Genomic DNA, 12,570 nt, shown 5'->3' on the forward strand with positions numbered 1-12,570 from the left:
TTTGTAAGGTTCACTTCCAAAAAACCATAATACATAAGGTTAAAACTTTATCACACAAACGTTCATGTAAAGTTCCATAACCATTTCAGTTTAAGTTTAGCAGGGATTATAAACAATTTTTAACCATTTTTGGTAAGGTAAAGTAATGGTTTGCATTTATGCGGGCGTCATCATCTGAGTAACCGTTACCCAGTTTCATCAATTAGCACGTTTACTCAAATTTGAGTAAAAGCATGCTTACTCATTTTTGAGTAACTTCCCTTTTGGCTGAACTGAGTGATTTTCGACTCAAAAATGAGTAGCATCGAAATAGCGTGTACTTTGTAGTCATTATTGGGTATTTTGCGGTTACCGTGTAGTCCAAAGTATAGTCGATATTCATAATATAATATAAAGCGACTATACTTTTGACGTCCAAACTTTTACTGTAGGGCTTTAGTATACGCTAGTGTGTGTAAAATGATGTTTTAGTGTAGTGTTCGTGAGGTCTGGTTTGGAGAACTCAATTGAAATGACAAATATTTTTGTGACGAAGTAGTAGAAAAATTTTGATACTTGTTAGCATCTCGTATTTTACATAAAATGTGCATTAGCTTGTGAATAACGTTTACATCCAAATTGTTAATTGAGGTTCCATACCATGGATGAAGAAGATAAACCCATTCTAGTAGGATATCTGACGATCAAATCTCAAAATGGGTTCTCCATTCGTATCTTCAAAAAGGTAAGCGTTCTCATTAGTAGATAAAGCATAGCATGTTGTGTCTATAGAAATCTGAAGTATTAATGTTACATTCAAGTAATTTGTATTGGTTTTCTTGAGAAAATGTGTATCCATATTTAATGTTAATATCTCGTACCAGTAGTAGCATACAGGTTCTGTTACAGTTTTTTTTTGTACATAATAGTAGGATACTCTTGCTTCCTGTCTTAAAAAAGGGAAAAAAGAAACAAACAGCAGGAACAAAACTATCGTCACTCCTGCAGCTCTTGTAGCGAAATAAACCTGTTTTATGCGTGGAGAAAAGTTACTCTATAGATAATTAGGAATAACTCTACAAGTGTGATAAAATTCTAAGTATACAAATTCTCGTTAGCCTCAGTGGAATGTTCATATATTTCAGGTACTCATACATCTACCCTTATTCGCAAAAGCAACAATCCAGAATACATATTTAACATAATTCTGTTTTCCAAAGTACCGTGGCTATTATGTTATGGTAAATTTAGAGCATTTTGTTGCAACTAACTTTAGTAGTTACAGATATAAATATTCAAAACTATTAAAGCCGTAATTGTATTGATGTAAAACGAGTAGCTACTATAGAAAAATGCTGTGAAACAAAGCACGTAAAATCTAATTTCGCACAATTTTAAGATTTATAAAATTAGTACTTCAACCATGCATGAAAATAAGTTAATGTACCAGAACCTGGACCGATGTTTGAACATGCCCAGGGCACGGACCCTAGATTCGCCCACTTAGCGAATACACGGGATACGTACTGAACAATTAGAATTACTATCTAAATATTCCCAGTATGTTCAAAATTTCTACATGTGTTTTTATCGTTATTGTTCAGCCGGGGCGAGTTGAAACGATTTTTTAAAGCTGAGCTTAAGACTCTCTGGAAACATAATAAAATGATTTCATCTTCTATCATGAAAAAATATTGAATTATATTTAAAACACTGGCCAGACTGAACAGTACCTAGTTTTTGCACCTTGATGCTGGTGGGCGGGCTTAATTTCATGCTTTTTAGTGGAGTGTTGGAGACGGTAGGTTTATGGCCGGCGTTGCTGGCTCATGCCGCGATAGAATGGCGCCATGGGCAGGCAATGGGGATTACTAAGCTTCCCCTCTCTGATAAACCACTGCATGAGAGAACCAAAGATCTAGTCTAGCAGTGATAGTATCACACTTGTTACTCCTTCGATTGAGAGCCGCGTCGTAGTACGCTTATGTATAGGCACTGACGTTGGGTGTGATACTGGCGGGTTTTGCCGCAAATCACTCTTAATTTATTTATTTTTACGCAGATAGATTTATTTGGGTTTGCAAGGGAATTATACTATTGAAATATTTCAGAAAGTGCCCATCGGTGCTCCTTCTATTTGCGTGACAAGCTTTCATTGTTGTTTTCATTGAGGTATTACTCAGGGAACAATGTTAAACACCATTTTTGTACATGGTATTGTAACTAATCTTATATGTGCTTCATTTTGATTTGGGATAAGTGTTTGAACTATGACTCGGGATTTCCACTGTGGTGTGCTTCTATTGTGACATACCCATATGTATTTTTGTGGTGCGACATAGTGGAAACGTGAGAGCGTAATTGGAACATTTACCCTATACAATATACAAATTAAAATTAGCTTGGAAACTTAATTCACAGTGAAGCATTTTAGTCACTTGAAGGTGTCACCTGGGACGAACAAAGATATAATTAATATATGTTAAAGCCAGAAGTACTTGAAACACGTTAAATTTAAGTTTAAAAGCATGGGTTATGATTGTGTAGGTAGATTAGAGATTTCAGTTATTTATTTAATAAACTTCAATTAGAGAATTCAGAAAGTTAATTAACATAAGAGATAGGACGCGGGGGGTCCGCTTAGTGAGGCGGCTAGCCTTTGAAGTTGTATAATAAATCATCCTATTTAGTGTATTTGTTAATTACAGGCAATGTAAAAGTCATATGCGAAAGTCATATCTTCAACCAGACGCTTACGAACAAGTAAAGTTTTAGGAAAGATGTGTTAAATATGTTGATAGGTTTGAAATAAGAATTAGGATTGTTGTGCTTTAGGTAAGGTATGATGTGTCAACAAAACCCTTTTGAGCAAATTTTCAGACATCAAAGTGATTGAGTAATTTATTGAAAGACATTGCGTTGCGAAAATTGACAAGTCATACATCTAACATAGTAGTAGTAGCAGTGTCGCATAATCTTATCACAATTGCTGCAAATAGTGCTGGAGGGGCCGGCAGTACTGAATACGGATCAAAACTAACATAACTACTAACACTAAAATGATCCCGGAACTAACACTTATCCATTGCACTAGTTATATATTAGTTTTATTTTCCTACTAAGTTATATATGCTTCTTTCTAGTGTTTGGATCAAGTACAACTAATACTAATCTACCTTTATGTATGTTTTACTCCCTTTTAACCCATTATCTTTATGAATGGCGAATCATATGACGTGAGACACGGGGATTTCAATTGACTAAGGAGAAGGAAAAGAATAACTTCGAACAGGATATCAAACAAATTCAGGACCAATCCAAATGAGACCAGAAATCAACAAGGCATCGGGGCGTTATATACTCGGAGAGGTATTTGATAAATAATCAAAAAGTGGTAAGTTAAAATCATAGTGAAGCCAAGGATCATGAGAGGTAATTGTCTATAATTCATTAATTAGTAGAAATCTCGATAATTTTTTCAAGGGAGCGTATCGGCTTTTGTAGGCGGTGCCTTTGGTCGTCGATTTGGCGCCCACGCATGCCCTCTAATATGTATGCCACTATATAAAATGTTCATTGCCTCGAAAAAAGACCCTATGCAAAAGGAGATTGCGCAAAAATGTATGGATACTGGTCCAAGAATATACATCAATGACTGATATCTCATTCGAAAGGTATCATTGAGACAAGAAAAAGTTGGTATGAGGTCAAAAATTTTTACCGTGGGAGAAAAAAGTTACTCAATGTGTAATGTTGGCAATTGGCCATTTTGCTAATTTTGCTATTTAATCATCTTTTCCTTTTGCATGTGGTGTGTTGTGTCATCATCCCGGCACTTCCTTAGAGCGGTGGTTTTTAAAATGCTCCGTGGCTCCGAGTTACAAGCTCGCTGATCTCACATACGCTTGTAGGTAAACACGAGCAGCCTTACATCACTAATCTCTTTAATTGGGTTTCTCGGGGTACTCAATAAATAAATCTGGCCTGAGCGCCTACTAAGTCAGATTAACGCTACGTATCAACGGAATGTAACAAGTATATAAGTATGAGTAGCAAAATAATGAGTATTAAATAAAAGTATCGGAGTTGATGCTTGTTAGAGAATTCTATAAACTGTTTAATAACAAGGATCAAATAGCACTGGAAAATAATAACAGGGATCAAGTGACCTCAGATTCCCGTATATGCTTATCATTATCATACACCATTGTTCGATGATTTCAATAAGGGAGCATCAACCTATTATAAGCTATTATATAATTACTCTCTTATTTGTTGATCTCGCACTTTTTTTATTTTTCTAATTTGCTATAAGTTCAGGTAACGTTTCGACGGAGCTCGAGTAGTGTATCCTATCTAAACCAAATTCACTCAGATTTATTGTCAACTCCATTTTGATTGCCGGAATTCGTTAACTTTATAAATATCTCAGTATTTTGTGTTACATTTGTACAGTTTTTCATGTAATAAAATTAATTCCTAAATCCTCAGATCGATCCGTTTTAAAAACACATAAATTAAATTAAAATATTCGAGATCTCGGCTCGCCAAGATGTCTCTAACGGGCCGCATGGGTTGTTTTCCTCGGGCCCTGAGGGATGCGGATAACTCGGATCTAGCAACACAATGTAGGGTGCATGACCAAAGCACGTGGTCGATATCGTCGATGGCCACTACCACAAGCGCACAAATTGCTGCCTGCGAGCCCGATTCGGAAGAAATGCGAGTCTAACGAGTAGTGATTGACATGACACGTATAAAGTCACGGCTCATGTCCAATCCTTTGAACCATGGCTTGTTCGACACCTGTGGGAGAATAGAATGTGACCATCTTCCCAGATCACTCTCATTCCATTTTTGTTGCCAGTTGGTGAGGACGTGCTGACGGGTAATTGAAAAAAAAACTCCGCAAAGGCGATTTGTCGATCAAAAATATCGCCTTCCATAGCGCCCACCTTAGCTAGCGAGTCCGCTTTCTCATTACACGGAATTGAGCAATGAGATGGGACACAAACTAAGGTGATAGTATAGGAGCAGTTAGATAAAGTACTCAATTTAGCTCGGATTTCGGTCAGGAAATACGAGGAGTGCTTCATCGGCCTCATTGATCGAATACCCTCCAACGAGCTAAGGCTATCAGTAAAAATAAAATAGTGATCAGATGGTAGTGAGGCAATTTGCTCTACTGCGTAAAATATGGCGGCTAGTTCCGCAACGTATACGGAACAGGGTTTTTGCAGTTGATATGAGGCGCTATGAAATTCGTTGAATACTCCAAATCCAGTGGAAGCGTTTATAGTTGACCCATCTGTGAAAAAACTCTTATTGTTACTAACATGGTGGTACTTGTTTGCAAAAATTAAGGGAACAACCATCAGTCCGCATCGTGCTCTCTTGCCGTGCGGATCTATTTGCTTTTTGCTGAAGGAAGTGTTACTACTACCTAAAGCTACAACAAATTTAAACAGCAGTTTTCAGTGCTCAACCTGTAAAATTTCTACCTTGTTCAACTTTATTCCTCTTCGATCCTTGTTTGGATCCTACCCGAGGTAATCCTTCTTGGATATCGATTTGGAAAATTCCTCTTCGATCCTTCAGATTCTTATAGTAATCTGCTTGGAAGTCGATTTGTGTAAAAATTTACTGCCGCCATGGCGCCTAAACGCAAAAGAAAGGGGCAAACTCTTGACCCCCCTTCTGAAGAAATTAATTTGAGTAATCAATTTGATTTGCTCACGGATGATGAGAATGATCCATCATTCAAGAAAAATTCTAGTAAACTTTCCCGGCTTAATGCCAAGAAGGAAAAGATTCCCCCTATTGTGATAACCACTTCCGATTTCCATGCTCTTCGCATGGAACTTTTGAACTTCGTTAAAGTTAAGTTTTCTCTACAAATTGGACGTCGGGGTGAATGCCGTGTATTGGCTGAAACCTTGGACGGATTTAAATGTCTTCTCAAGTATCAAGAAGCACAAATTTTTTACTTACGACACCAAAACTGAACGTGTGTTCAAGGTTGTCATGAAAGGACTGCCCAGTGGTGAATCCCTGGATCAGATCAAAGATGAACTGGCAAAATTACTTGGAGTTGTGCCACTCCAAGTAATCAAAATGAAAATGAAATCCCGTCCTGGCGATTCGCGCAACGGGATTTCTAATGATTTTTATTTAGTTCACTTCAAGTCTAGTGAACTAAACAACCTTAAGGCCTTAGAAAAAGCTAGCCTTATGCTCCATGTCCGAGTGAAGTGGGAACACTTCAGGAAGACTGGAGGAAATTTCCAAAACCTCACTCAGTGCCGTAAGTGCCAGGGATGGGGTCTCGGAACTAAAAATTGCTACATGCCAGCTAAATGCATGAATTGTGGTGATTCCTCTCACGCAAAGGACGACTGTCCTGTGAAGGAAAATCCTAAGAAATTTAAATGTTCAAATTGTGGTGAAAAACACAAATCCAATTTTTGGGAATGTAAGACTCGCAAAGCGATCCTACAATCTCGTTCTAACCGACAGGTAAGAAACGCTCCACGTTTCCGACCAGGTACAAATTCCTCTGCTGTTAACAACGGTCAGCGAGGAACATATTCTACATTCGTACCCGTAGGTACAAATATCACCCCTGCTTCAAATTTTTCATCTGTACCTACTCCCCTCGCTGCTAACAATGTTCAGCGAGTTAATGGAGCTACCTATGCTGCTATTGCAGCGGGTAGTTATCAAAATACTAACCAAAGTAATTCTAACGGAAATTTTGACAATTTTGACTTAGGAAGCATTACTGCCCCTAAAATGGAATTTTTACAGAAATCATTAATTGACATGATTTCTGATATGCTTAAATCTAACTCCATGTTTGATGCTATTCAAACTGGAGTAAAATTTGCAAATAATATTTAAATAAATAAATAAATTCAGTAATGGATTTTAAAGCATTAAATATTGTAAATTGGAATGCTCGATCTCTTAAAGATAATGAAGACGAGCTATTTAACTTTTTGCGAGTTCATAACGTGCATATTGCCGTTATAACTGAAACGTTCCTTAAACCTGACCATAAGGTTAAGAAGGACGCAAATTACTTGATTTATAGAAATGATCGTCTTGATGGACCCTGTGGTGGCGTTACCATCATTATTCATAAACGAATCAAACAAACATAAAATTCTTTCTTCATTTGAAACCAAAGTTTTTGAAACTTTGGGAGTTTCTGTTGAAACAAAATTTGGACAACTTACGTTTATAGCTGCCTATTTGCCATTCCAATGCGTAGGCCAGAAAAAGAATTTTCTCAAGGGTGACCTCCAGAAACTTACCCGTCATAGGTCTAAATTCTTCATTATTGGTGATTTTAATGCAAAACATCGCTCATGGAATAATGCTCAAAGCAATTCCAATGGTAATGTTCTGTTTGATGATTGTTCTGCAGGTTATTACACTATTCAATATCCAAACAGCCCAACATGCTTTTCTTCTGCAAGAAATCCCTCCACTATTGATTTGGTCTTAACTGATTCATGTCAACTTTGTAGCCAACTGGTTACCCATGCTGACTTCGGTTCTGATCACCTTCCAGTAACTTTTGAAATATCCCAAGAAATAATTTGTAATCCCAACAGCTCTACTTTCAATTACCATAGAGCTGATTGGGAGCAGTATCGAACATTTATGGAATATAACTTCGATCCAAACATTCCTTTGCAAACCAAACATGAAATTAATTATGCTCTTGAATCTCTGACTACTTCTATAGTTGAAGCAAGAGCTGCCTCAGTACCAAAATGCGAGGTTAAATTCGATTCAATTATAATAGACGACGATCTTCAGCTCTTGATCCGTCTTAAAAATGTCCGTAGGAGACAATATTAAAGAACACGCGATCCTGCCATGAAGGTTATCTGGCGGGATTTGCAAAAACAAATTAAAAAGCGATTCTCTGCCCTGAGGAACAAAACTTTTGAAAATAATATTTCTAAATTAGACCCGGGTTCCAAACCCTTTTGGAAACTCACAAAAATTTTGAAGAAACCTCAAAAGCCTATTCCAGCGCTTAAATAAAGTGATAAAATTTTGATCACAAATTTGGAAAAAGCTCAGAAACTTGCTAAGCAATTCGAGAGTTCCCATAATTTCAGTTTGGGTCTTACTAGTCCTATTGAGAATCAGGTTGCTCGGGATTTTCTGAATATTTTCTCTCGGGAAAATATTTTTGATGATTCCTGGGGGACTGATTTGGACGAAGTAAGGTCTATAACTAAAAAGTTTCAGAATATGAAAGCTCCAGGTGATGATGGAATTTTCTATATCCTCGTCAAAAAACTCCCAGAGAGTACCTTGTCTTTCTTGGTAAAATTATTTAACAGATGTTTCCATTTGGCATACTTTCCTGATAAATGGAAAAATGCAAAAGTTGTTCCAATTTTGAAGCCGGATAAAAATCCAGCTGAAGCTTCTAGCTACCGCCCAATAAGTTTGCTTTCTTCAATAAGTAAACTTTTTGAAAAGATAATTTTGAATAGAATGATGCTTCACATCAATACGAACTCAATTTTTGCAGATGAGCAGTTTGGATTTCGCCATGGGCATTCAACTACTCATCAACTCTTAAGAGTTACCAATTTAATTCGTTCAAACAAATCGGAAGGCCACTCAACTGGAGTTGCTCTTCTAGACATAGAAAAAGCATTTGACAGTGTTTGGCATGAAGGTATGATTGCTAAATTGAAAAAGTTTAATTTTCCACTTTACATTATGAAATTAGTTCAAAATTATTTAACTGACAGAACTCTGCAGGTAAATTATCAAAATTCCAAATCTAATCGACTCCCTGTTAGAGCAGGAGTTCCTCAGGGTAGCATTCTTGGGCCTATATTGTATAATATTTTCACTTCGGACCTCCCTGATTTGCCTCAGGGTTGCCACAAATCTTTGTTCGCTGATGACACAGGCATTTCCGCTAAAGGAAGAAGTCTTCGTGTTATTTGCAGCAGACTGCAGAAAAGTTTAGATATTTTCTCTTCTTATTTACAAAAATGGAAGATTTCTCCCAACGCTTCCAAAACTCAACTTATAATATTTCCACACAAGCCTAGAGCTTCGTTTTTGAAACCTAGTAGTAGTCACATAGTCACTATGAACGGAGTTCCAATTTCCTGGTCAAACCAAGTGAAATATCTTGGATTAATACTTGACCAAAAATTAACTTTTAAAGATCACATTGAGGGCATTCAAGCCAAATGTAACAAATATATTAAATGTTTGTATCCTCTTATGAACAGGAAATCCAAACTTTGCCTGACGAATAAACTTCTAATATTTAAACAAGTTTTTAGACCGGCCATGCTTTACGCTGTGCCAATATGGTCTTGTTGTTGCACTACCAGGAAAAAAGCACTTCAAAGGATTCAGAACAAAGTTCTGAAAATGATTTTGAAGTTGCCTCCCTGGTACAGTACTACCGAAGTACATAGAATTTCGAATGTTGAGACTTTAGCACAAATGTCCAACAAAATTATTAATAATTTCCGGCAAAAATCGTCTATCCTCAATTGCAACGATTAATTCCCTTTATACTTAGATAAGATTTAGTTTTAGTTTTTAGTTTTAAGATATCAATTGTTATACTGACATGCAGGTTAAAAAACCTGTTTAAAATACTTAATTGCCAAGACATGAACAATGTAAAAACACTTAGATATATATCATAACAATTAAGGCTGGTACGTTACTGCAGTAACTGGAGCACCTAGGTTAAAAATGAAATGTAATTTATTTTAAATTTGGAACAAATAAAGAGTTAAAAAAAAAGGGAACAACCATCGACCGATGGTGATCTGGTATTCCACGGATTTCTTGCAACATGGTCAGATCAAAATTTACAGAGGAACTATAAAAGTCTTGGAGGCAAACACGAGAGGAATTGAATGAAGAAGGGCCAACCTCCAGCGTCATGTACTCATAGTACAAACTCATGAATCTTGTTTGAGGATTTCGGTCGAGCAGCTTCTCAAAGTTTTATATTATCAATTGGTTCATTACTTCACAACGGATAAGAAACCGGAAGGACAGTTCCGCGAAACGATCTGTCAATGGGAGAACACCCGCGAGTACTTCGAGGCTCATCGTATGCGTCGAGTGCATACAGCCAAGCGCGATTCGGAGGCAACGGTATTGAACCCGTTGCAGCTTCAGGATATGTGTTTTCGCCGCGGATTGAAAACAGAAGCTACCGTACTCTAGAACCGACAAGATGGTTGTTCGATACAACCTGATCAGATCTTCCGGGTGTGCTCCCCACCAAGTTATAGTAATTGTACGAAGAAAATTGATTCTTTGTTGGCATTTTTGTTTCACATACGCAATATGTTTTCCCCACGTGCTTTTTTAATCGAACCAGACACCTAAATACTTGAAAGATATATTTTGAGTGATTGTTCTACCCTTTAGTTGAAGCTGTAACTGTGCAGGATGATGCTTCCTAGAAAAAACAACCAACTCAGTTTTCTCCGGAGAGAATTCGATACCCAGCTTCATAGCCCAAGTAGACAAATTGTCTAAGGTATCTTGCAATGGTCCTTGCAGGTCCGGTGCACTTGGCCCTATAACGGACACAACCCCGTCATCTGCAAGCTGCCTTAGCGAGCAATTTTCATCAAGACAACCATTAATGTCTTTTACATAAAAATTATAAAGAAGGAGGCTTAAACATGAACCCTGGGGGAGACCCATGTAACTAATTCGTGAAGTTGTCGAGTTTCCATGAGAAAAGCTCATATATTTCTCAGACAACAAGTTGCTCAAATAGTTGTTCATAATTGGTGAAAGCCCACTATCGTGGAGTTTATCCGTAAAGACATCGATACAAACAGAATCAAAAGCCCCCTTAATGTCCAAGAAAACTGAACACATTTGCTGTTTTTGCGCATAGGCCAGTTGAATTTCAGTTGAAAGCAACACAAGACAGTCGCTCGTTCCCTTGCCTCTCCGAAATCCAAATTGCGTATCTGAAAGTAAACCATTCGACTCGACCCATTTGTCTAGACGAAAAAGAATCATTTTCTCCAACAATTTCCGTATACAGGACAGCATCGCGATGGGACGGTACGACTTATAATCCGACGCGGGTTTACCGGGTTTTCAAATGGCGATAACTCTTACTTGCCTCCAGTCATCCGGAACAATGTTGTGCTCCAGAAATTGATTGAATAAGTTCAACAAGCGTCTCTTCGTGACGTCTGGGAGATTTTTGAGCAAGTTGAACTTGATTCTATCCATTCCTGGAGCTGAGTTGTTACATGAGAGGAGAGCAAGTGAGAATTCCACCATCGAAAACGGGGAATCTATTTCGTTATTACCCGACGGACGATCACGAACGTTGGTTTGAACCGGTACCGAATCCGGGCAAACTTTCCGCGCGAAGCTGAAAATCCATCTGTCCGAGTACTCCTTGTCTTCATTTATCAGTGTAGACGCGTTTCGCATTCTCCTGCCGACATTCCAGAGTGTTCTCATGGAAGTCTCTCGCGACAAACCATCGACGAACCGGCGCCAGTAATTGCGTTTTTTTGCTTTAATTAAGTCCTTAAAAGTTTTCTCGAGGTCGGTGTACAGCTCGAAATCCCCGACCTTGCCGTGTTTACGGAAGCGTTTAAACGCGGCGGACTTCTCGCTGTTCGCGTCGGTGCAATCCTTATCCCACCACGGGGTGGGAGGTCGCTTGCGGACGGAAACACCCGGAACACGTTTCGTCTGTGCTCGCAGCGCAGAATCGATGATGAGACGCGCGAGAAAGGAGTACTCGTCCAGCGGAGGAAGTACGTCAACCGATTGACTGGCATCAAGAACCGCGGTCGCGAATTTTCGCCAGTCAATGTTTATCGTAAGATCGTACGCGATGTCGACCGAACGAGTAGAAGATGAACCATTGAAATAGAAATTTTGATTGGGAAATGGTCACTACCGTAGGGATCTTGAATTATTTTCCACGAGCAATCCAACGATAGTGAACTCGAACAAAGTGAGAGGTCTAATCTGCTTATTTTTGCTGGAGGTTTGGCTACTCGTGTTGCTTCCCCGGTGTTCAGAATTGTCATTTTGAAGAAGTCGCACATGTCGTATATCAAGGTTGAGCGGTTGTCGTCGTACAAATCCCTCCATCTTGTACCGTGAGAGTTAAAATCTCCCAAGATCAACCGTGGCTCCGGCATAGCCGTGCAGATATCCGAGAAACTTTGACGAGAAATCGCAGTTCTCGGTGGAAGATATACTGAGGCAATACTGAGGCATTTACCTCGAATGTTAACCTGACATGCAACAACTTCAATGCCTGTCACCGAAGGCAGATCGATTCTGTAGAAGGAATGGAGCTTGTTGATCCCTAGAAGCACCCCTCCATACGAATCTGCCCGATCAAGGCGAATAATGTTGAAATCGTGGAAAACAAGATCGTTGTCTGAATAGAGCCATGTTTCACAAAGGGCAAATGCATCAGAAAGTAAATTGTTAACTAAAAATTTAAATGTGTCACGTTTTGGCATAAGACTTCTACAGTTCCACTGAAGAACAGAGATCATATCCCCGACCTCATTCGGA

At 38.5% G+C, this 12,570-nt stretch overlaps 1 protein-coding gene across 1 annotated transcript in view; it reads left to right on the forward strand.

Annotated features, from left to right (window-relative positions):
* Positions 1–528: 528 nt before the first annotated feature.
* Dok (docking protein homolog) overlaps positions 529–12,570 on the forward strand; it is a 31,292-nt gene continuing 19,250 nt past the window's right edge. Inside the window, exon 1 of the mRNA XM_065226758.1 lies at positions 529–724. Within this exon, the coding sequence (XP_065082830.1) occupies positions 641–724 (84 nt within the window). The 5' untranslated portion in view covers positions 529–640. The remainder of the gene's footprint in view (positions 725–12,570) is intronic.

The sequence above is a fragment of the Ochlerotatus camptorhynchus genome, unplaced genomic scaffold (genome assembly GCF_037179485.1).
Source record: "Ochlerotatus camptorhynchus isolate MF236.1 unplaced genomic scaffold, CSIRO-AGI_Acam_v1.1 ptg000260l, whole genome shotgun sequence".
NCBI classification, from domain to species: Eukaryota; Metazoa; Arthropoda; class Insecta; order Diptera; family Culicidae; genus Ochlerotatus; species Ochlerotatus camptorhynchus.